Genomic DNA, 26244 nt, shown 5'->3' on the forward strand with positions numbered 1-26244 from the left:
CTATTTCCATTTTATAGCAACAATGCTTAGAGTGGCCAAGTAACTTGCCCAGAAGCACACAGCCAGTACACATGAATGGAGAGCCTTTGTTCTGAATCATAGCATTATCGTGTTTACTTATCTTATCGGAAGTGTAAGGTCAGAAGCAGTAGAAAACTGGAATACATATTTTTAAAATGATACTAAAATACCTATTCCTCTTATTCAGAAAGAAGTTTTAAAAAACATATATGTACCGGGGGGCACTGGGGAGCTACTGTTTAATGGGTACAGAGTTTCAGCATGGGATGATGAAAAAGTTCTCCAGATAGTGGTAATGGTTGCACAATAATGGGAATGTACTTAAAGTCACTGAACTGTATACCTAAAAATGGCTAAAATGGCAAATTTTATGTTATGTATATTTTACGTATATCTATGATGGAGGTTTGGCAGCATGAGAGGTATAGGGCCCACGATCCTACACTGCCGTCCCTTCATATTGGAGGTCAGGTCAATTCAGCTCATAATTAGTGCTAATTCTTTTAGAGCCTCTTCTTTTCCATCACTGGTATCCCTGTGACTAAGTATCAATCAACTCAGGATAAAGTGCTTCTCCTAAGATCAAAGGAGCACACAAAATATGTGGCGTCTGACGCAGGAGTTTAGCCATATATGGAGTGGCATTTCCTATCTTCTCAGGCTTAGCAATTCATGAGCCAAGTAGTTTTTGAACCTGGCCCACTGTGTTTTCTGGAGAGTGCTGTTTGTCACCCAAAAAGATATTTAATTAGGCGATTCATATCTAGAATATTTCAGTCACCACGTGACTTTACACCTAATATAATGTGCTGCTCATTCCTCACATAGCTCTGTAATGGCTTGATTCATGAAGAGTTCATTTCTGCATCCTGAGGAGTTATTCCATGAATCCATGAAGTCTACCACAGATATGATGTGTTCATTTGTTTATTCATCCATTCAAAAAATATTTGGGGGTTCCACTCTCATACACTGCTTGTGGGAATGCAAACTGGTGCAGCCTCCACGGAAAACAGTATGGAGATTTATCAAAAAATTAAGAATAGAAATACCATATGACCCAGCTATCCCACTACTGGGTATTTATCCAAAGAACTTGAAATCAACAATTCAAAGAGACTTATGCACCCCTGTGTTCATTGCAGCATTATTCACAGTAGCCAAGACGTGGCAGCAACCCAAGTGCCCAACGACTAATGAATGGATAAAGAAGATATGGTATGTGTATATACAATGGAATACTACTCAGCCGTAAAGAAGACAAAATCACCCCATTTGGAACAACATGGCTGGGTGTTGAGGGTATTATGTTAAGCGAAATACGCCAGACAGAGAAAGACAAACACCACATGATTTCACTCATATGTGGAAGATATACAAACACATGGACAAAGAGAACAGATTAGAGGGTACCAGAGGGGAAGGGGGTTGAGGGGTGGGCATAAGGGGTAAAGGGGCACATATATATGGTGACTGACAAATAATAATGTACAACTGAAATTTCACAGCATTATCAACTATTATGACCTCAACAAAATAAAAAATATATATATTTGGGAGTTCCTAATATGGGCCAGGCTGTAGGCTAGGTGTTCCAAGCACAGTATTGAGCGACAAGACAAGCCGCCTGTTCTCCTTGTGCTTGGTAAAAAGGCGGGAGAAATGACAGAACTCTGAGGTGAATCCAGCTAATATTTGTGTCCTGGAGTCTGAGCTTGCAAGCATCTCTGGTATGAGCTTTCAATGGTGTGAGCTTTCAAGACAGAGCCTGGCACACAGCAGGTGCTTAGGTGTAGTCCGTTGAATGCCCTGGCTTCTGAGCTGGGGATCTAGAGCAGTGAGACCCTGGGGGCTGACACAGACCCAAGTTGCTGGAAGCTGCTCACGATGAATGGACTTGTCTTTCCTTGCCTGTGTTACCGTGTACTTTGGATGCACTGGCTGGCATTCCTACATGCTGGGGTTATCAGGTAACCTGACCATTTCAATGGCAAAGAATGGCTCTGTCTGCCAGTGAAGTGGAGACTGCTCCTTATTTATCCGGTTAGCTCAGCCATCTGCTTGGAGCAGAGATAGCTTGTTTGGCTGCATTGAATCCATCAGGTAGATACTGCCCATAGGCCATGTGATGACATGTAACCAATTTAGCTGCAGAGAGACTTTATTACAGAGAGTAATTGACATGTGTCTTCCTAGTGGTGGTTTTGAAGCCAGGTATCCAGTCACCCTGTCTTTTCTCCATCTGTTTCCTCTCCCTCTCCTCTAGCTTCCATTCTAATCAAGATATCCCTATCCTGTCCCGCCTTTTCTAGCACCCACTTGCCAGAACACCCAGCCTTTTCATCCCTTGACCTTCCTGACCATTTAAACACCTATTTTTCATAGGAAGTTTCTCTTGATTGGCCAAGCTTCATTTCTCTCAAACTAAACTACCTCATTGCCTGACATTTTCATAAACCATCATTTCTTCAGTCTGAGACTTATTTGTCTTAATAAACTTTATCAAGTTATAATTTACATACAAAAACGCACTCTTTTTAAGTGTATAGTTTGATGTATTTAGACAAACCTACATAACATCACATAAAACATTTGCATTACCCTAAAAAAACTAGTTTATAATCTTGCCATTTCTAGAATTTTACATAAATGGAATCAGACAGTATGTACTCTTTAGTAAGACACTCCTTTTTTCATATCTTAACGTTTCTAAAATTGGATGTATCTTACAGTGAACATCTAACATAGTAGTGCTTCTTTTTTTCCTTAAGAGCTCTAACTAAACAGGTAATACATCTTATAATGTACAATATCTTTAAATCAGGAATATATATATATAATATGTATGTGTGTTTATGTATATGCATGTGTATATACATGTATACTGACTAGCTGGTTTTACCATTAGATAGTAAGCACTGGGGAGGTAAGGATCTTTATTTTGCTGTGTAGGCTCCCACAGTCCCTACAGCTGGACACTGGGAGGAGCTAAATAAATACTGCAGAGGGTGGTGATAGTTTCAAACAGTTTTCCAAAAATATCTTCTAACGGCAAGAACTTGCCTAAAACTCTTCTTGGAATGCATCAATAGTTTCTAACTACAATAGGGGTTCTCTTTGGGGGCTCAGCTACCTCTGCATTAGTATGAGACAGCATTTCCCTAAATTTATTCCATGGACAATTATTATTACTCAAGGTGCTAATTACATGGGGGCGAGGAGGTGCCATTGTCATAGAAATTTGGGAATTTTTTTTTTTCAATATCCTATCACTTAGAGATTTATAATTCATTAACATGCTAAAAGTCCTGAAATGTCCTGAAGCAAAGAAAAAATGTTTAGCTCAGTTTTAATCTTGGGTTTGTTTGACCTTGGAGCTTTATGGAACATCCATTAATAGCTTACAGAATACCGTAGGTTGTGAAAGACTGGTCTAATATATAAACATGAATTTAAAAAAATGAGAAAGAAAAGGAGAAGATAAAGAAATTGAGGACAGCTGATTTGAGCTGGTCCCAGCTAAGCCTAAAGCTGTGTAATGGCGTCTGGAATGGGATGGATGAGGACGCTCTTCTTGAGTCAAGGGCTGAACAAGCATTTTCCCTCACTCCATAATCTCTTCATAGTATGAAGAGACACGTGGGCAGGCAACCTTTCCTAAGAGAAAACAAAAACAACACAAAAATATGCAGTGGCTAATCTGTAGGAGACATGTCCCCAGTGCACGGGGTGGGTAATTGAAGTTGAGTACGGAGAGCCTAGTGCCCCACCCCTCTGCCTAGGCCGTCCCACAGGGGATGAGTTGTTGTGTTTGTCCACCGTAGGGCCAGATACCTTTAACTGATGAGAAAACCAAAACAGGTAATAGAATGGCTAGCTAAAACAGAGAGGAGCCCACCTGCAGGAATTACCTTGATCATTTAAATGACGGCAACGTCCTTCTCAGAAATAGCACTGACACCCTACACACAGAGATGAAAGGAAATCAGAGGGGGCCAGGTGCAAATCCAGCAGAGACTAAAAGAAATGTACACGAGCTCCCTTTCCTTTTTTAAAAATATTATTTTAAACATCATCCCATAGTAAAATTGACTTTTTTCTCTTTGTGTATATTTCTATGAATTTTAACACCTATATAGATTCATTTAGCCACCACCTCAATCAGGATACAGAAGAGTTCCATCACCCCATAAGACTCCGTCATGTTATTCTTTTACAGTCACATCCTCTCCCAACCCATAAGCCCTGGCAACCACTGAAAACCACTATTTCCATCACTATAGTTTTGCCTTTCTGAGAACTCCCTTTCCTTTTGCTATTCCCTTTGCTTAATTTTTTAATGGAAGTCTCTGCATGTTTATGTGCAGGTGCAACGAACTCCAAATCCAGTGCCAGCAGACTTTCTCCTCTACTGTTATTGTTTTGTTATTGACTGTTGCTAGCATTTATTAGCATCTATTATGTACCAGGCACTTGTGCTAAGCTTTTTACATACATTATCTTATTTTAATCTTACAATAACTTTATGATATATGTATTATCATTATTATCTCCATTATACAAATATGGAAACTGAGAGTCAGAGACGTTAAGTGACTTGCCTAAGGCCTCACAGCTACCAAATAACTGAACTCTAGCACAAACCCAGCTGCATTTGACACAAACCCTAAAACATTATAGTAAGCAATAAAAGGGAGGGGATGGCAACTAGGAAGGAGGTACATCCTGAGAGATGGGAGGCAGAGCCAATTTGGGGCCATGTGGTGCTTTTTTTTTTTTTTTTTTTGTGAGGAAGACCAGCCCTGAGCTAACATCCATGCCATTCCTCCTCTTTTTGCTGAGGAAGACCGGCTCTGAGCTAACATCTATTGCCAATCCTCCTCCTTTTTTTTTTCCCCCAAAGCCCCAGTAGACAGTTGTATGTCACGGTTGCACATCCTTCTAGTTGCTGTATGTGGGACACGGCCTCAGCATGGCCGGAGAAGTGGTGCGTCAGTGCACGCACGGGATCCGAACCCCGGGCCGCCAGTAGCGGCGCGCGCGCGCACTTAACCGCTAAGCCACGGGGCCGGGGGCCATGGGGTTTTTAAAAAGGTCTACAAATGTGTGTGGAGCTGGAGCACCATCTGGGTCTCCTGACTTGTCAGTCTCAGCTCTTACCTTCGTGTTTTCCTCCACCCGCCACATGTGGTCCTCATTGGCCCAGGTGGTACCTGCTTGCTGTTTTCAGGGGCTTGGGATGCTTTTAGGTCCCTTGCAAATTTAGCAGAAACGGCCGTCTGTCTCACAGCTCTGCCGCAAGACACAGCAGCTGAGACCCAGGAAAGGGGCTAGCTGCCTTCTGGTTTCTACGCAGCCCCAGTTCCCTCATGTGCTTTCTGACCTCATTTTTTCCCCTCAGTTGCTTGCAACACCAGCTGAAAAAGTTTCTGGGACACAGCCACCTGGTCTGCGTGCTTCAGGTGGCACGTGTGTTCTCGCTGATATGGGGCGAGTGAGACAGGAACGTGTGTGGTGGGTGGCATGATGCATAACAAAGAAGGAGAAAGTCCAGCCCTGCGAGGCCCATTTGTGTTGGGGCAACGTTTGTGTTGGGGATGGTGAGAGGCAGGGGGAGGGAAAGATGGAAAAGCTAATGATGAATTGGTGATGCTGGGGAAGTGGGCCAGGTTCTTGCCCTGTATATGGTTTTTCTCTGAGCTTGTTATTTGGGGAAGCGAAGTTGGCTAGTGAATTTTCTCCTAGAATCAACTCCTAGCTCCTACAGGGTCTTGAAAGTGAGCTGCCAAGCCAGCACATGCTGGGAAGAATCATGGCCATGGATCGTTTGGAGACAAACAAAACGAGCCAGAAATCAGTGTACCAAGGACTATCTCTAGTTGACAATTAACAAGGCGGTGAAAGAGGGCATGTAATTTAGAGTGGAAAGTGTTGAGTCACTTCAATAACAGTAACAGCTAATATTTATTGAGCACTTAATAGGAGCCAGTCACCATCCTAAGAGCTAGTTGACACGAATCATCTCATTTATTTTCACAGCGACCCTCTGAGGTAGGTACTACTATTATCTCCAATTTACAGATGTGGAAGTGGAGGTCCTGAGGTTTAAGTGACTCATCCAAAGTACACAACTATTGAGGGGCAGAAGCAGGGTTTGAATTCTGATATTTTTCAAATCTAAGTTCACAAATTCTTAGCTTTGCTGCTTTACTGCCTGTCCTAATTCAGAAATATTATTAAAGGATAACAGAGTGAGGAGGAAGAAAGATCAGCTCTTCAGGAGCCCACAATCTTCTCCAAGACCAGCAAAGTTCCTTTGGTTTGACTGCAGTACGGGAAGGCATAAGAACTAGTGGGATTTTCATTGCCAGGGGCCCTCCAGGAGTCTGTTGATCTTACCTGTTTTCTTGAAATAATTGCATGCTGTGGAAACCTATAGCCATTTCTCAAGTTTTCTTTTTACACAATCAACTTGGGAGTGTTTTAGACAGGTAGGCACAATGGACTATTTTTTCTCTCTTGAGCTGGCACCATGTAGTGTGACTCTTGGTTCCACCCTAGCATACTGGTTGGCACAAGAAGTACCAGGCCATTTTGAGCCAACAAAAAGATCTTGAAGAGCTTGTTTTTCAGATGAGCCTAGGTGAGCAGAACAGAATTTGGGCCTAAAAAGCTCATGGACAGGAAGTTAAATGAACTCTTTCAGAGTGCCACGTTAACACTGAGTCCTCTGTAAGAGGTGTTTTACAAAATGGTACCCTGCGACAACAGGTTATTTATGCCCTCTTAGGAGAGTACTTTATACTTAGTATTATTCTGGCCTGGACTCATCATAGACTCAACTTCAATAATAATACCTATTACATTCCCCTGCAAGGCCTATCACTCCTTCTGTGTTTTGCAGAATGCCTCACGCATGGCAGGGCACAATAAACAGTCAATAATAATGTTTACTGTGATAATGATCTTCCAAATGCCCTTTATTTAAGGATCTCAAAGTGCTTTGCAAACAATAGTTAGTTAAAACTCACAATGGCTCTCCATTTTTACAATACATTTTCCCACTTTACAGAACTTTAAATTGAGACCCAGCAAACTTAAATGGCTTGCCCAAAGTCATACAGCAAGTGTAAATTAATGATAGTGATGATGATTTGCATTTACATGGGATGTTTTCTAAGGCGATATGAGTACGTTGCAAAGATAATCTTCACGCTATCCTGGGGAAGGTGGGTAGCAAGTATTATTAACTGTTGACTAGATTGGGTAAACTGAGGCTGAGAGAGCAAGTAATTTGGTGAGGATTTGACAGAGGATGCAAGTCCACTACTCTGACTCGCAGAACAGTGTGGCATCCCAGACAAGCCTCAATTCTCTGAACTGAGGGATGCACGATTGCTTTCACACTTACAGGAAAGACAGCTATATTTGGGGGGGTAGGGCAGGTTGCAGAATGAGAGCCATATTTACATCCACGAATGGGTTTGTGCACATCCCCACTAAGAGAGGCAAAAGGGATGAGATGAGGCACTTCAAGAAAGGTGGGCTCAGGAAATGAAGGAAACAGAAGCCGCTGGGGGTGGCTGCCAGCTCTGTTCTTTTGCAGAGCACCTTCACTAAAACAGGTTCTGCCTGAAAGCAGGAGCCTGAAACGGCAAGGTTCTGTGTTTCAGCCTCACAACAGGACTTGGTCCAGTGTGGCTTAGAGGAAGGGCACAACCCCATCACTGGCACCTTGGTCTGATGTTACAAGTCCCTTTGAAAGAGTTCCAAGGACACGCAGTATCTTAACGTCTGTCTCTTACATATGACTAGCTCTCATCCCCACAGCTCCCTATGCCAGGAGGGGCCTAGGAATCCTCTATGGTTCAAAAACTTGGTAGCTGTGGATCTATGTGTTGCTACCTTTTCTCAGCAACATAGCCACATCGAAAAAGATGAAAACACGAACAAAAATATTCAAAGGCGATAAGAGACTTGCCTCCTCCCAGTCTGGCAACACTTCCTTCACGAGCGATGGTACTCCACTGGGAGGCAAAGTCAGACTCTGCAGGGTGGGGGAGGGGAGAGGTGTCTGGGTCTTAGGAATTCAAAGGGAGATAAACACGGCATGTTTGAGAAAAGTTTGCTCCCCTCCCCCACCCTGCCTTTTCCAGGCCTGTGGATTCTGATTGATGACTAGACCTAGGGCTAACAGGGAGCCTTAAAGAATGGCGCCAAGCCCTCTTCTGGAATGTGTTCACACACACAAGCACGACGGCAATAGTCTGCAGTGAAGAAGTCACACCAATGTCCCGCTTCTTCCCAAGGGAATTTTTGAAGGTTTCCACACTCCCCTACTGCATGGGCACCTTGAAGGTGCAGTGAACCGGTGAGCTATTGGAAGGAACATTTTAGAAAGTTGTTCTGAACGCACATCACGAGCCTATTCTCCTGTGTGGGGAAGGAATCTTGGAAGACCCTCCCACCCGCTGTGACTTCCCAGCAGGGAGTCGTGGGACTCTGCTGCTAGTATTAAAGCTTGCTCTCAGCAAGACTTCACAGAATGAGGCTTTGACTTTCTAAGGATGCCAGCGACCCAGGCCACAGCTTGCCGTGTCCACTTTGGCACACTGACTCTAGGGGTGACAGTGCAAATAATCCTGCCAGACTCACAAGGACCACGTCCTTCTCTCCAGACGTGCCTTACACAGCTTGCCACAACCAGGCTCACAGCCAGGCCAGATACAGTCCTCAGGATGCGTCTGCATGGCTGCACAGAGCGATTCAAATTATCCCAACACCAAAGGCGTTACTGGGTGATCTCCTGTGCGGCTCCACTGGGCCTGTTCATTTTTCTATTGCAGCCGCGGAGGTGCATTTTATGCGTGTTTTGTTCATTTTGTAAAGTAAGACACATCTGTGGGGCTCCGGCACAGGACTGCTGTACTTCACAGCCCAGCCTTTCCTGTCAATAAGTCCACCCACATACACGCATCCCTCTCGCGAGTTCTTTGAGCGTCAAGTATCTTGATAGCTTTGAATGGATTATGAATGAGCATTGTCATAACAGCACTTTACAACTGGGGGTGGGAAGATGGATTTGGGCAAAATTCAAACAACACTTGACATTTGGGAACTTCTCAGAGATTTCAAGAGCAACAAGCACTTGGATTTTTCTCTTTTCCCATCCTCCATGCATTTCCCATGCACCGGTTTGGCCTCAGAACAGCAGAAATGCAAGATCAAAAATATACTCAAGAAGGCTTTCCTTGCCCTATTACCTTCTGAACAAGAGGCAGGGAGAACCTAGAAAGCTTTCACAGTTTTAAGGAGAATTCCTAGATGGATTAGATAGGCTCACTATTCCACCAAGTTTCAGAAAAATGATCACTGCCCACAGAAACTAATCTCTGGGGAATCATCGGCAGCCCTCTTTGAAATGTAACTAAAAGAAAATAATCCCTAATTGCTGGAACACACAAATCCAACCTCCAAGTGGACATGAGATGAACAAATAAGATCTTTCTTACCCCATCCATGTGGATCCTGACATTAGGCACCAGGCGGAAAGGGCTGGACTGCAGACCTCTGGGGTCAGCCCGGCTTTTCCTGCTGTCCTGCGAGGTCAGCACGCCAGGCCTGCGGAAGGAGCCCCCTCTCCCCGAGCCCCGCCCCGCGCGCACACCATCCAGAAGACGCACAAGCAGCAGGTTGGCCGGAAGGGCCTCGATGCTGCAAAACACCGGGGTCCTGCATTCGGGGCACCTCAGCTCCTTGTGGGCCTTGAAAATCCTCTGGAGACATGGTTTGCAGAAGGTGTGCTGGCAAGGGAGGACTTTGGCTGTGACATCGAGCTTTTCAAAGCACACGGGGCACTCCAGAAGATCAAGCAACGTCAGATCATCCATTTTATTTTAAAACGCCAGTCCTGACCTGGAGAGGCAGAGTCCACATTGTAGGGTCAGCTGAGCCGAGGGGGCAGAGCCGGTCTCTTGAGAGCGTCAGAATCCCTGCCTGTTTGAGTGAGAAAGGAAGAGAGGAAAAAAAATGTGACTGCTCTGAGAGGTATATCCCACCTACATCGAGGCAGTGTCTCATGCAGCAGTTTGCAAGGACTTTGTTCCAGCACCCAAGTTGCACATGACTCATTCTGAATCAGCGCTAGCAGGTAGAAGACTCGACTCCTGCCTGCTGGAGGATCTGAGGGAGCATTCAGCACAGTGACTGACTCCTTACTCATTGCCTCTCCGCGGGGAAGGCGAGAGCGGGGAGCCAAAACTGGCCTGTTGAAGGGGCATACCCACCCCTCTCTCAGCCCCGGCTCAAAGGGTAAAGAAAGCCCTCCCACAGGCAGGCTCAATTCTCAAGTGAAAGCCCCCTCAGAATGCAATTTCTGTGAAGCTATCTACTCCTCCTTCTTTCCCTAGGTTTGTCTAGCATCTGCCTCACATGCAGACAAGTTATTTACATAGATAAGCATATCTGAATCTCTGGCAGATGTAGAATTATTTCCTTCACAATATACCTTCCTCCATTATTTTATTCTAGCAACGTCCAAGAAAAATTTCTACTGGAAACTATTTTCAAAAATTGTTTTGCCTCCATTACAGGCCATGGTACTTAGAAGTTTTTTTCTTTTCTTTTTCCTTCCTTCTTTCCTTCCTTCCCGCCCCCCCAACCTCCCGTCCTTCCTTCTCTATTTCTCTTCCTCCTTTTTTTTTTTGCCTTCTCACCCTGAGTCTCTTAGCCTCAGAGACGATATTCCTCCCATAAGATAAAGTCGCGGAGGCTGTTTAGTTACTTTGATAATGGTTCTCAGTTTCAACCGAAGCAGATGGGAATTCTGGATTGTGGTCACAGCCTGCCAAAACCAAGATGGAGCAGCATATACAGGTGTGTGAACGTGTGTGTGTCTGAAAAAATTCCTTGTTCCAGGAAGAGTTTCCTTTTGGATGTCTGAAAAGAAGTCTCCACCTTAGAAAAGTCTCCTGGGAAGAGGTCAACCGTCCCTCACAAGCGCCAAGGCCCGGGTGAGCGCAGCGGCGGGGAGGTCTGGCACGGGGGCGGGTGGCCCCACTAGTAAGAAATGCAGACACGAGACACCAGGATGAGAGATGGCGCCTGCCCTCCCGAGACAACTCTTCAGAGATGTCAGCGCTGGGGAGGTGTGCGGGGGGCCACTAACCTTGAGCTTGTAACCCTGGCTGAGTTCAGCTGAGCACGATCCTCTGCTGGGCCGTCCGGGCTCCGTCCAACGCGCTTCCTTTTCCCCAAGAGCTGCCGCCCCCGCTGGCCGCTTTGAAAACTTGAACAACTCTGGGTCTTACTCATTTCAGGGATCGCCTTACCCAGCCCTGTTAACGCTTTCAGCGCCGGGCAGCCAGCAAGGCTTGTCTTTGAGTTCACTCTCTGCTACTAATCCTTCCTTTATGTAACTGAGTCGATTTCTGGGAAAGGATTATAAGAGGCAAAATATAAGCCAGCCCCCAAGGCCAAGATTTACAAAGTCTAGATTTTCACCCTTGTCGTTTTCTCTCCTATCCACGAAGTTGAAACACGCTCAGTTATAAGCATGCCAAGGTGATTGTGTTTATTTTAAACCTTTACAAGGATTTCTTGAAAGGTCAAACATGTTAATGGCAGCTATGATGACAAAGATAAGCCGACCACCTAAAAAGTACTTCTTAAAAATGATAGTCAGGGGGCCTGTCTGGTGGCGTAAGCGGTTACGTGCGCGCACTCCGCTTTGCGGCCCCGCTGCAGTGGCCCGGGGTTCGCGGGTTCGGATCCCGGGCGCGCACGGAGGCACCGCTTGGCAAGCCATGCTGTGGCAGCGTCCCATAAAAAGTGGAGGAAGATGGGCACGAATGTTAGCTCAGGGCCAATCTTCCTCAGGAAAAAAAAAAAGAGGAGGATTGGCAGATGTTAGCTCAGGGCCGATCTTCCTCACCAAAAAAAAAAAAAAATCATAGTTAATCCCTAAAGTTAGTAATTTGAGAGGGACTTTGGTGATTTTTTTTTGCTCCATCTCTTAAGTTAAAAAAAATTGTGTCACAGTAGTTCATACTCATCTTTGAAAAATCAAATCCTTTTTTAAAAAAGGAAGAGCAATGGTCCTGCTCTCCCCCTGCTCCCTACCCACCGGACTCTTTTCATCGCCACAAACAATGCTTATACTTCTATCTCTTGATTTATCAATAATACATTTCATGTAAAGTTAATTAAAAAGTTGGTAATAATAATAATATTACCTAACACCAGAGTAGCCCTTATCTGTGCCTAGTACTGTTCTAATACTTTACCTATATTAACTCATTTAATCCTTTTCACAGCCCAACGTACACTGCCCTCTTCTTCACCCTCATTTTACAAAGGAGGAAACCAAGACACAGATTAAATAACCCATCTCCAGAGTCACAGCTAGCAAGAGGCAGGTGGTCTGGGCTCTTACTATCATGTGAAGGGAAGGAAGACTATTCCCTACTCACTCAGGGTCCTTTCTGGCTGGGCTACAAATTAAATTGACATGAGACCAAATAGTAGGAGAAAATCAAACAAAGCTTTACAACATGTATACATGGGAGAAACCAGGGAAATTGAGTCTCTCGACAAATCGTGGAGGTCTTTCACCTTAAATAGCATATTCAGGTAGACAAAGGAGGATGTTGGCGATCGGGGAATCAGAAAGCACAGTAATCAAGAGTATGCAGATTTAAGTCCTCTCCTTCCCTACTGATAAGAGTTTCTAGAGATAAGGTCATCCCCCCTTCTTTCTAGTACAGAGAGGGAGATACCTTTACAAATGGAGATTTCCCTTACAAATGTAAATGTTTACTAAACAGAACTTTGATACGAATGGGCTTAGCAAGGACCCTTCCAGTCTATCCATACCCAGAGTTAAATTTGTTTAGGCAGTTAGTGGGTGAGGTCAAATGTCCGTCAGAGAAAATAATCAAGGTAAAGAGACATATTTTGAGGTGGCCAGTATTGATCTCCCACACACGTCATATGGTGATATAGCTTTAAAGGAAGAAGAGATAGTTGAAGAGAGCTAAACCTCACCTAGGATGGCAGGAAGTCACAAGAATGATGACCAAAGTGGACTCATCAACTTCTTTTGCAGATGTGGTAGCTGTGCCCAGAGAGATCAAGAGATTCCTTGAAGTTACCCTGTGAGTTAGGGGCAGGTCTGTGACCAGACACTGGGTGTTCTTTTTTACTATGTCTTCTCTCTCAACATAAGGATGACAAGTCCTTATTATACAGAAAGCACTTAGATACAACTCCATGGTAAAATCTTCAGAGGGGACCAAGAGGCCAGACTGTAGTGGTTTACATGTTTTTCAAAGTTCTTCCATGTCAGTTTGGAAAAATTAAACATGTGTGAAACTCAAAACAGGGGAGAGATTTGGGAAGGAGAAGACAAAGTCATCTGTCCTCTGAGCACAGGGGCCTAATTTGGATATGTGTCAATTTCAAACACTATTTTCAACTCTTTTTTTTTTTCTTAACCTTCCTTTTACGGAGGGGTTTTGAGCTTCAGTCACATCCCACCCCATTCTGTTGCCTGTCTCCTTCAAATAATTTCCACTTGAGATTCTGTGCTCATCAGGAAGCCCCTGGTAGTTTGAGGCTGTTTGCTCTGCCTTATTCCCACTTAGCAAAGCTGAGCTGTCTCCTCCGTGAGCTGTCCTGCAGTCCCCTCACCCTCTAGAATGGGCTGCCCCAGGGCTGGAACTCCTCCTATAGGGGGTGGGTAACATTCTCCCTCCTTCTCTCTCATTCTTAAACATACTCTATACCCTTACACACTCACATCTGCACCTACATGCACATGTACACACATGCTTGCATAAGGACAAACACACAATCTTAACAGTAACATTTATGGAGCACTTGCTGTGTGCCACGGACCAGTGCTAAGACTTAAAACAGATTATCTCACTGAATCCTCTCAACTGCCCCATAAGGTAGGTGCTGTAGCTCTCCTGGGGCTACAAAGGTTGTGGCCTGAACCCAGGTTAGTCCAATCCCAGGGCCTATGTTCCTTACGATTATTGCTTCCCGTGTTATAAAGTCATATATAAGCTGTAAATGCACCCAAATAGCTTTACTGTATAAATCCACACACATTTATACATGTGTCCATATTGTACACACCAGCTGATCTCAGAGCCAACCCAAAACAACACGATGAAGTCAAAGGATCCCAAGCTCCTTGATTCTCTCTCTCTGTAAGCTACCAGTCTCGTGGTTCCTCCATGCCCATGCATGGCCAGTGGTCTCAAAAAGCTTCAAGCCCTCCCATCCCTGAGAAAACACAAAACACCCAGCTCCATCCCAGGAAATAGATCCAGCGGGCTGCTCTGTGCTAGCATATTTGGCAATTGAAGATTCAGCAGGCTAGAACTGTGATGGTAGAATCTTAGGCACTAGAGGAGGATGGGGAAAGTTTACACTGCATAAGAGTGGTCTTTTAGCACCTCTCAAATCACACTCCGTAGGTGGTCCCCAACACCACCCACATGTGAGGTTAGTCTTGGTGGAAACTTGAGGAGAAATTTTCTTTTGAAGCTTTTGAAGAAGGGGGAGAGTTTTAAGTGGGGATTTCATCCTGGCTTACCCAAATGCTACCTTGGCGTCAAATCAGATGAACATCTTGTCCTCAAAAACAAACGAGAAGGTGAACTGTGCATGCCTTCCCAGACTCCAGGCTCAGGACACCACCCCCACTGCTCCCATCAACACTCCTGTTTATATTTGTACTGTTACCTAGTGATTACAGACTGCACTCTTTTGAAATACCTGTGTAATATTTATGAGCTTCTATTGCTTGTATTTATATCTTGATTTATGTAAAAAAAAAAAAAAAGCAAATCTGATCATATTGTTCCCCTGTTCAAAACCCTTCAGTAGGTTCCGTTGACCTTAGGATAAAATCCAAATCCTTTTTCTGACCCATCAGGCTGGACATGATCTAGCTCCTCCCCACCTCTCCTGCCTTGACTTTCTCCCACATCTCCCCCTGACACCCTACTCCAGTCCCACTGGCTTTCTCTCTTTACTCAGGATAGTTTAAGGTTTTCTGCCACTGGGTATTTCTTCATGCTCTTCTTTCTGTCTGCACACACTTTCTAGTTACTCTCTTCTTCCTCTTCTCTTTCTAATTACTCTCTCCCGTCTTTGCTTTTCTCACCCCCTCCTCTGCAAGTTTTAGCTTAAATGTCGCTTCCTTAGGAAGCCTTCCTTGAGTCTCATGACTAGAAAGTCTATCATTCTACACTACTCCTTCATAAGTTATCGCAATTGTAATTCAGCAATTATGTTATAATGATTTATTTATTGCTTGATTCCCCTAAATAGACTATAAGCTCCAAGAGAGCAAGATACATATAAGTCTTGTCACTGCTCTATCCCTCGTATCTAACACAGTGAGTGGTATGTGTTTGATGCTTAATAAATGTTTGTTGAATGGGTTTATGAATGAATGAATGATGTTCTTAAAAAATTGTGTCTGGGCAGATGCACATCAAACTGTTGATAATGGTTCTATATTGGACACCTCTTGGGTGCCACCTTGAATATTCTCAGCCCACCTCCTAATTAGGTTAAGAAGTTTTAGCATATTCAGATGGATACTACCTGGCAGCATCAGGACCCTGCCATGCACCTCTTGCCTCCTGCCCCAGAGCATCTCTGATGTTGCAATATGGGACACCCATGGGAACCTGCTCCAACTCACATGTGCACAATCCAGAAGTGTGGGCCATCTTTGACGAATGGGGAATCTATGGATAAATCCTTCCCCCTTTCATCCTTTAGAGTAGGCAGTCCTGAGATTTCATAAGGCTCTTCATAAGGTTCTGTGGGATGAGTAACATTCATCCACTGGGTGGCTAATGCAATAGTGCATCCTTGGTATTGTCTCTTCTTCGCTCCCTGTGTCACTCCTCCATCCCTAACTTCTGCTCCCAAATGAATTACCTTCAAGCAAGCAAGCCTTTGTCTCAGGCTAAGACAGTTTCTTTCAAATTTAAAGTTAAATCACAAAACAAGTGTGCAGACAGTTTTTGTCAATAACATTTATTTATTTATTGGAGTTATAATTTTAGAGGTGTGCTATTTTCATGTGACTGGCTCTTAACACTTTGGTGGTCTCAGAATCTTTGCCATAAAGTTAATCATTTGTAAACCAATCCATAAGTCCATCAAAGGAGTTCAGGTAGTTGGGAATGTAAAGCTTTATAACTGAAAGGGTCATGAAGCCTGTTGACTGTTATTAGACTCTTTTTGGCAGAGGCCATATTTTGTACTTCTTTGCTTTCTTTACTCAGTACCTACTATAAATTTGGATATATGTTTTAAATATTTAAATGGAGCCATGTTATCTGTTTCCATGATGCTGAATTTGCCCATATGATTTGGTTTTCTAATGATACTGGGAAACCTTTGGAACTATCCAGGGAGAGGAATGATTGGAGAAAAGTGGGCACCTTTCCAATAGTGGAAATGTGAAGGAAAGTAGAATTACAGGGGTTGAATGGCTATTAGATAGTCTGTCTTTATTTGAAAGATGCCAGCCCTCAATGAAGTTAACTGTGAGATTTCCTTTCTGATCAGGAGGATGTTTGCAGGTGAGGAATATACTTTAAAGTATGCCTATGCCATCACCAGACCCACAATAAAGTGACCCAAACTCCTGACAAGGACAAAGAGTCATCCCAGATTCTCTAAAGATGACTTAAGGTTCTTAAGTTTAATGAGAAACAGTAAGGACTAGCAGTCACCTGGTCAGAATCTCAGCTCTGCCAGTTTCTAGATGCATCACTTGGGCAAATTACTCCATTTCTCTGTCCCTTGGCTTCCTCATGTTTAAAATGAGGTTACTAATAGGACGTGTCTCATTGGGTTGTTCTGAGGAGTCAATGAAATGATGCATACAATAAGTGCTTAATAGATGTAGGGTTCTTCCCATCTTCTTTTTTTTTAGGTTTTCAGATTTTTCTTTATTACATTTTGATAATATCTATTTTCTTAGAAATGTATATATTTCACTTAGATTTTCAAATATATTAACATCAAATTAAATAGAGGAATTTATATATTGTTTAAACACTGTGCATTTATCTTTTCCTTTTCCAATTTTATCTATTTGTTTTTCTATTAATAAATTCACCAGAAAAACAAAACAAAATGAAAACAAAACAAATGAACAAACAAAACAAAACAAAAACAAACTCACAGAAGCAGACAACAGATTGGTGTTTACCAGAGAGGAAGGAGGATAGGAGGAGGGTGAAATGGGTAAAGGGGGTCAATTGTATGGTGACGGATGGAAACTAGACTTCTGGTGGTGAGTGCCATCTGTAGTATACACACATGTCGAATGATAATGTTGTACACCTGAAACCTATATAATGTTATAAACCAATGTTACTTCAATTAAAAAATGTGTATATATATATGAATCATCTTTCTTCTTTTTTGTAAGCAGATCACACAAGAGAACTAGGAGCCAGATGGTTCTCACCTAGCCCAAACTAAATCCAAAGAGGAATACGCTAGGCCATGTGGTTGGTCAGTTCTTTATTGACCAAAATGATCTGACGCAATGTATCTCTAACCTCAGTCATTTGCATTCCATCTTTTTGCCATAGTCATATACTTATTTTTAATGTCAAATCATTTTTTTTACTGAAATAAATTTATTTTAAAAGGAAACTTTAAAAAATACTTCTTCTGTAAATGGAAAACCAGTTTCATCTGCTGCAACTGAAAGGTGAAAGAAAGTGTACCTTAAATTAAAACAAAATGCCATTGAATTTTAGTTAAATGCTATTGACTGCCTAAATCTGAACTTGAGACCTGAGCAATTTGTTAAAAAGGGAGAATTTGCAAGTGTTAGAGAGGCATTAAGGACTAGCCCTAAATGGAGGCTTTCTCCTTGATGTAATCCAAGGAGTGAAGGAGAAATGAATAACTTCTCACTGTATGTTTCAGTGTTATTTATTTTGTATTGGGGTACCCCAGGTTTGGGAAACTCTGTTCTAGTGTATCATAAAGGAACTGGGATGACTGCGAAGAACCAAAAGGAGGGCAGAACCCTACCCATCTTCTGTGCTATCAATGATGGTTTACCTACCTTCGCATCTGGTGAGAGATTCTTACCTGCCTTTCTCCTTGATTTTCAATAAAAGGCAACAGTCTACTAGTTGTAGTAAACGTAGTTATAGTCCTTCCTCTACAGAAGACTGGAAGGGAGTTCTAAAGGCAGCTGTGTGAGAGGAGAAAGTAGGAAAATAAGTAAGAATGCATCTTACCATTCTATTAATATTAAAAAATAATTCAGCTGGTTAAATCCAAATAAAGTCTATAGTCTCACTATTGTATTGTGCCAATGTGAATTTCCTAGCTTTTATACTGCATTATAGTTATATAAGATGTTATCATTGGGGGAAGATTGGTGAAGGCTGCAAAGGACTTCTCTGCACTATTTTTGCAACTTCTTGTGAGTCTATAATTATTTCAAAATGAAAAATGAAAAAAAAAAAAGAAACCAGTAAAAATAAGAAAAGCCAAAGCTTTACAAATATTTGACTCTGAATACCACTTCTAGAAATTTATACTAATGTAACAGACATATACCCAAGTATATTCCTCATATAATTACTTATAATAGTGAAAAGTTAAAAATATCCTTAATGTGCAACAACAGGGGAGTTGGTAAATAAATGGTGGTATTTGCATATATATATATATATAGTACAACTATTAAAAGTGATAGTGGAGATGTATATTTAATGACATGAAGGTCATTCACAATTAAGTGAATATAGAAACTTACAACCTATATGAGCCCAGATTATTTAAGAACTATACATAGAAATATAACATTGAGACTAGAAGAATGTATGCCAAAATGTCAGCAACAGTTATTTCTGGATGGACTTATTAGTTGATTTTAACTTTTTCATTTTGTTCATGTGTATTTTTTTTCCTACAATGAACATATGTTACTAGTGTAATAAAGTTTTCAAAGATAATGAAAATAGCTTAAATCATTATAGATTTACTAAACATTTATAACAAGGGAAGTTGAATCCTCTAACACAAATAGCCTATGCATTACAATTAATAAAATAGCCATTAAAAAGAAAAATGACTGGGGCCAGCTCAGTGGGATAGTGGTTAAGTTCACGCACTTTGCTTCGGCGGCCCAGGGTTCGCAGGTTCAGATCCTGGGTGCGGACCTATGCACCGCTTGTCAAGCCATGCTGTGGCAGGCGTCCCACATATAAAGTAGAGGAGGATGGGCACGGGTGTTAGCCCAGGGCCAATCTTCCTCAGCAAAAAGAGGAGGATTGGCAACAGATGTTAGTGAGGGCTAATCTCCCTCACAAAAAAAAAAAAAAAAAGAAAGAAAAAGAAAAGAAAAGAAAAGAAAAATGACTTGCAAAGCTCCGAAACTGCTGTAAGTAGTTGTTAATCCATAGGAGAGACTGTGCCTTACACACGAATAGGGCTGTGATCAGCCACTTCACTCCTAACCGGTCTTCCTCCTCTACCTTTACTGTTTCCTTTCTGATGAAATCAGTAAATGTTTCAATTCAAAACTATGAGCAGGATGCAGCCTTAATTCCTATTAAATTCAGGGCAAGTCTGTGCAAAAGCTGACAATCTGCTTAGGCTTCTGGGTAACCACAATCTTGTATTTTTGATCACAGGTGGGAAAGTTGCAAAACTCAGTAATTCTCTAAATGCCCTGATTAGTCCTAAATGTCTCCATTCATAGGTAGGTCTTCTAGGATAACACGAAATACATGAGAAACAAATGTTTTCCTTTTTTTTTTTTAAAGAATTAGAATTATTTTCCTGTAACTGACTATAAATGACATTTGTCAAATCAATTAGACATTTTTGGGGCCCTGTGATGGTGCTAATTATATATTAATTATATAATATTGTATGTTATTTACTCACTTGTCCTTATAAATTGTCTCTCTCTTCCACTTAATCTCTGTTCCATGGTGCAGGAATCATGTCTGTGTTGTTCATTTGTGCCTGCTACAAGCGAGTGCTTAATAAATATTTGCTGAGTGATGAGGATGACTCATTTGTGTTTGCAATTCTCACAGCATTCCTAGGGAGAAAGCTTGGAACTTGGAATCTGCCGACATGCTTTGGAAACTCACCTCTACCACTAACCTGTGACCCTGGGTGGTCAGTAGCTCTAAGCCCACCAATTAAAGTGTTGTCACTAATATGTACTTCTCAGGGTTGCCATAAGGAACAAACTTCCTAATATGTGTTGGTAGCACTTAGAACAGTGTCTGGTGCATAGAAGTGGCTTGAAAGATATTAGTTGACAATATCCGAATTCCTCTTTTTGTCTTAGCCGTAATTTCCCTCTTTCTGCCATTGTTTCTAACTTACTATAGTGGTTAAGAGCATAAACTGTGGAGTCAGAGGGCCTGTGCCATCTTATTAAGTAAGAGTGTGACCTAGAGCAAGTTGATTACACACTCTGTACTGGGTGTTCTCATCTGTAAAATAGGGATGATAATAATAGCACTTACTCCATAGTGTTATCGCGAGCATACACTGAGAGCATGCTTATAAAATGCTTCAAAGAGTGTGACACAGAATAAGTCATCAGTAAAGGTTAGCCATTATCCTCTTCCCAGGCCTCTTGTTATCTATCGTGTTGAATCTAAAGTACAGTTTAAAACTGAGCTTGACTCCTGGCTTCTTGTCTTGAAGGAGTTATTCATTCTGATTTGTGGCCATTACCTGACTGTCAGCTCACAGAGTAGCTGCCCAGAGGCTTATGTGGTCTTGGGTACTGCAGCTCCCTGTAGAACTTTAAGAGGGGGTGAGGTTGGCTATTATCTTAGAATAAATAATAACAATTGACATTATTTTGTGCCAGATTCTGTGCAAAATCTAGAAGCCTATTAGTACCCGCATCTTAACAGATGAGGAAACAGAGGCTTACAGGGATTATTTTTTGCCCCAGCTAGTGCTTGGGGAAGTTGGAGACTTATGCGTAGGCAGTCTACAGTCTTAACCTTCAAGTCATCTCATTTACTGCCTTTATCATATTAAAAAAGAGGCTATTTTAATCAATACCTTATTGCAACTTTGATCCCAGGTTTTTATCTTTAGTTCCATTCAGTAGAGCCCAAACCTTGGAAACATAAGCAGCCTACACATGGTAACATCAGGTTAATCTACAAGAAACAGAAAGGGAAATAAGCCTGAAACACAAGGGAGGGAGTATAGGGGGTATTTCTTTTTAGATAAAATAATGAAAATGCCAAAAAACTAATAAAGGCTAGTCAATATATTTGGATAAAAATTTCTTTGGTTTTTAATAACAAATGGAGAATCTACAGATATAACCAGAATTGTTACCTCATTTTGTTTTCATGCCCAATTTATGACTGCGAATTAACTTTTCAGCTAGAATTCTAAAATACATTCATCCTGCTAGGTCTGGGTCTTTTATTTTCAGTGTTATCTTTGTGGCAATCAGTTAGGGGTAGACCAGGAGCATAGGAGTATGGCTATTGAAGAAGAGGGCTCAGATGGAGGACAGCTCATCTCTCGATGCCACTCTCCAGCCTCAACCACTCCCTGCTCCTTGCTTGGGGCTAAAAATGGTTTGAATTCTAAACCAACTTCACATTATCTAATGAAATTTTAAATGTGTGTTCTCTTTTACTCAGTAATTTCACATTTAGAAGTTTATTGAAGAGAAATGCCCACAAACTATGCAAAGATATATACAAGGACATTTACTGGTACATTGTTTGCAATTGAAGATAAATGGAGCTAATCTAAATATCCATCAGGAAGAGATTGCTTATATATGTATATACCATAGTGTAGTCATAGAGGAATATATAGGTAGAGTTGTATGTATTGACATGGAATATAATAGAAGAGAGAAGATTGTAGGCAGTGCTCATAATACTTATAATATTATAGGAGGCTTTTGTAAGGATAGACATCAATAATTGCAAACTCAAATGGATACGGGAGCCAGACTAGTTTTATAAATGAGTTAGGTAGAGATTATGACAAACTTGAGAGCACACCCTGTGTGAAAGCAATTGGCACCACTCAGCTTCAGCTAATCATTGCTAATGGGGTGGCTGATCTTTGGATTTTCCAAGAAAAGCTGTAAATCATGGTACTTTTCATGGTACTCACTACTTTGTGGTAGTCTATTTACTTCTCTGCCACTTTCAAAGCTCCATGAAAATATCTGTTATGAGAACCTCTTGATTTTTATTTTGTAGCAGCTAATAGAAATATTAAAAAATATATATTGTATGTGGTCATCTGTGAACTGGATTTTTCACTGCGTATCAACCTCTAAAATACTCTTAGCAATGGCTATCTCTGGAGAATCGTATTAAAGGTCAATATCAGAGTATGATCTTCCAGTCTCTATACATTGCTTTATGTTTAAGGGGACCACGGCAAGAACTGGTTTATTGGTCAAGGTGGGGGGCGAGGAGCCTACACCTGTGAAGAGCAAGGGCTCCGGTCTCCCTAGTGACCTAGAAATCCATGTCCTTGCCCAGGTTCTGGAAGTAGGCTTTGTACTGGTCTGAGGGGAGGGAGAGTGGATGGCAGTTGGAAATGTGCAGGTCCACAATGTTCTCCAGTGAGGAGGCATCCCCTACCCAGGCCATGTCTAGTAGGGCCCTGAGGCACATGGGAACAACCTTGACCATCATCAGCCTGTGGTCCTGGGGCCACAGCTCCCTCACAGAGAACCAGAGGGTGTAGTGTGAAGAGTGTCCGCTTCCTTCGATGAAGACCATCATATCTCCCATGAAGGGCCCCAGGTTGAACATGCGTCGTTTCTTGTTCTTGCGGACCTCACCATCAGCCTGTGACCACTGTCAGGGAAGAGCTGCTCATCCATAGCCCAGTATGTGTGGCAGTGCCCCAGCTGCTGGGCCCAGAGCCTCTGACTAGCTCTCCACAGAGTGGTAGAAGGTGGACACCTCGAACTCCCACTCTGAGCAGTGGCAGCAGCGATGCGAAAGGGGAGAGAGATTAAGAGAGTGTAAGGGGGCCTATCACCCCAGGCCCAGGCTCTCTCGCTCAGAGCTGGCACTCACCTTCCTCAGGCACCAACAGCCACCTCAGTAGGTTTTCAGGGTGTTCCTTCCAAATTTGGGTCGGGAGCAGGGATATCTAAATTGGGGTTCAGCAAGAGCTGAGGTGGGTGCCCAGGGGGCACAGCCAGGCTCGAGGGTCCCCTATCTGGGACTAGGGCCAAGATCATGTCACTCAGTAACTCCTCCAGAGTGTTTGCCTGGGTATCAGAGGTCTGCATCTGCCCTTGATGTCTGGAGAGGTATCCAGCTCAGGAAAGTTCCCAGCTTCTCAGGTCACAAATTTGAAGATCTTGTGCAGGTTGTGGCGGTCCTTGCTCTGTCCCCAGCTAAATGCAACACTTCCTTCCACTTCAGGGTGGACTGGAAATTCTGCTTCTGGGTCGGTAGGTCGGGCTTACCCTTCCCAGGAGTGTAGGCGGCCCAAGCCTGGAAGATGCCGAAGCCTCGTGCTGCAAGCCAAGCTGTGCTTTCAAGGGATGCAGAAGCGCTTGCAGCTCTGGTCCAGCCAGGCCATGTCCTCCAGCTGCCCCAAGTCCAGCTGTGACACCAGCCAGAGTAGGATCCGAGGCGTTCGGGTTTCCATTGACCGGGTCGAGGCATGCAGGGTGCTGGGCCCCACCCCTGTCTTTGGGCTCCAGGTAGCCCTCGAACCCATAGCTGCACACCCCCCTTCCCACCAGCTGAGCTTTAGAGGGGTGGGGCTTCTTTTCTATCTACTGCTTTTGTAATAAAAAAAAGACAAACACATGAAACACACTTACACTGGCCTTATGCTAGGAAAGTCTGAATCAAAGTGAATTTCTAGACCATTTCAGACTGGAACCAGTTGCAAGATTTTGGCCTAGGTTTGGTTTTGTTACTGATCTCAAGAATCTTGAGTTTGGTGGACATCCCTGGGCTCATCTAGATGATGATACTGGGTTATCTAGATAATGTTTTGAACTAGGGTTTCTGCAGCCTTGAGATACTTCTGGCCATGTTGGACCATATGAGTCCCTGGGAGCAGAAGCAGCATTTTAAGGGCCTTGGGAGAGAACAGTCGTATCTCTCATTTCCTGGATGTACCCAGAGCTTGTGGAAAAATGAATATCTAAGTGATCATCATTCATTCATTCATTCACTCATTCATTTAACAAAGATGTTTTGAGTTCTTATTATGTTCCTGTCCCTGTGTTGGGCCCTGACGACACTGAGATACTTTCATGGAGTTCCTGGCTTTGGAGGTGACACCAAAGTAAACAGACTATTACAAAATAGTGTGAAAAGTAGTGAGATGAGGGTCAGAAACATGGTGCCTTGGGAGACCCCACTAGAGGTCAGGGAAGACTTCCTGGAAGAGGTGGCACCTGGGCTGAGTTTTGGGGGATGAGTGGGAGAAGTCAGCCTGCTAAAGAAATGGAGGGAGGATTCCAGGCTGAGAGACCCACAGGTACAAAGGCATGAAGGCGGGAGAGGACCTGGGACCTTCTGGGAACCACCCGTACTCCATACAGCCTGAGCTCTGAGTTTGGAGCAGGGAGTGTCAGCATTCGGGACTGGAGTGTGGGCAGCCACCCGACCACAAGGGCTTGACTCAGCAGCCTGGGACGTCTGCGCTGCATCCTAAAAGCACCTGAGAGCCAATGACAGGTTTAAAGCTAGGGAGATTTGGGGGCTGTTTTATATATTTACGTCAACAAATAATTTCACCCAGAGTTTTCATTTTATGTTTCCTTGATTCTATGAACAATGGGGGGAAACACTGTGTTTTTAAGTGAAAAAAAACCCCAACTTGTTAAAAAAAAAAAAAAACTCTACAAAATGATGGCTGAGAAACTGCAGTTTCTAAGTTTTATACCTTCCTGTGCTGCTTGATTTTAGAGACATTTCATGACATGTCATACACAGCCTGCAAGTTAATTAAGCCACTGACTTGGAAGGTTGCTGGTAAATTCCAAGCCAGTTTCGAGGGCGTGTATGTGTTCTGTGTGAGGAGCTGGCTAAAGGCATCCATAACATTATGATAATCCTCACTGAATATTGCTAGGCTTCCAACTGGCAATTCATCCCATTCCTGGCATCATTACTCACTAAGGGGCTTGCTTCCCTAGAAAGGTAGGTGAATACTCAATTAATAGGAAGAGAATCAACATGTTCAGTTTGGTAAGAATTTGACTTCCTCTGTCTCACAAGGTGAAAGAGAGAAGTTGGTGGTTTTTGAGAGGGGAAGAAGGGAGGGGAGGGAGGAGCAGACTGGGGTGACTGGTGACTCTGTGAAAGCCCCACAATTGCTGTTGAGGTAGTTTTTCACCCCTGGAGCAGGGTGATCTCATTTGCTGCTGCATAAGCATTCATTCCTGGTTTTCTGGTCTTTTTGCCATGAGGACATGTGTCTATGCTGAATGTGTAAGTGTGCCCCAGGGAGGCTGTGAGGATTTTAGAGACAGACTAAGCAGGAATCACATTCTATTCTGCAACTTACTTGGCTGTGAGAGCCTGGGAAAGTTGCTTACCCTACCTGACCTGATTTCAGAATGCCTACCTAGCACGGGCTTTCGGGAGAATTAAATGAGATGAGATATTTATGTACAGTGACTGGCACATAGCTGACGTTCAATAGATGTTAATTTCTTTCCCAACCCTGGACTGAAGTTACCTTTAATTGGTTTCCATGGGAATAGTCACTTTTCTCCCTGACTTTCATGCTTACTTTTCACTGGTGAGGAAATACATTGTTTAGGGAAGTGGGAACTTGGCTAGCAGAATGGCCTGCATTCCAATCCTGGAGTTATGATTCACTTTAGACAGGTGAGACTTGTGAGACTTAGGTTCCTTCTCTATAAAAGGGGAACAGTAATGCCCAATAGTTCCTGTATCTTCCACAGTCATTTCGAGGACTCAATGAAGTCAGGCAGGGTTCTCAAACTTTAGAATCACCCAGACAGCTTGTTAAAACAGATTGCTGGACTCCATCATCTGGGGTTCTGAATCAATAAGTCTGGGGTGGGGCCTGAGAATTTGCATTTCTAACCAGTTCCCAGGCAATGCTGATGTGGTGGTCCCAGGCTACACTTTGAGACTAGTGCCTGGCACACAGTAAACACCAGATGGGTGTGAGCTACTA

At 43.0% G+C, this 26244-nt stretch overlaps 1 protein-coding gene and 1 pseudogene across 4 annotated transcripts in view; both read right to left on the reverse strand.

The window, feature by feature from the left end:
* Positions 1-11288, reverse strand: part of SH3RF2 (SH3 domain containing ring finger 2) — a 132567-nt gene extending 121279 nt beyond the window's left edge. For 3 of the 4 annotated variants that reach the window (XM_014794855.2, XM_014794848.2, XM_014794851.2), the window contains exons 1-2: positions 11189-11287; positions 9534-10017 (exon numbers count right to left, since the gene is read on the reverse strand). In XM_014794855.2, coding sequence (XP_014650341.2) covers positions 9534-9911 — 378 coding nt within the window. In that variant the 5' untranslated portion in view covers positions 9912-10017; positions 11189-11287. Of the gene's footprint in view, positions 1-9533; positions 10018-11188 lie in introns of all 4 variants that reach the window. The other variant, XM_087429610.1, reaches the window with a different exon arrangement.
* Positions 11289-22571: 11283 nt separating this feature from the next.
* On the reverse strand, positions 22572-23724 carry LOC101401541 (interferon regulatory factor 3-like; annotated as a pseudogene).
* Between the last annotated feature and the right edge of the window lie 2520 nt (positions 23725-26244).

The sequence above is a fragment of the Ceratotherium simum genome, chromosome 4, assembly GCF_057802395.1.
Source record: "Ceratotherium simum simum isolate JZ-2026a chromosome 4, ASM5780239v1, whole genome shotgun sequence".
Taxonomy (NCBI): Eukaryota; Metazoa; Chordata; class Mammalia; order Perissodactyla; family Rhinocerotidae; genus Ceratotherium; species Ceratotherium simum.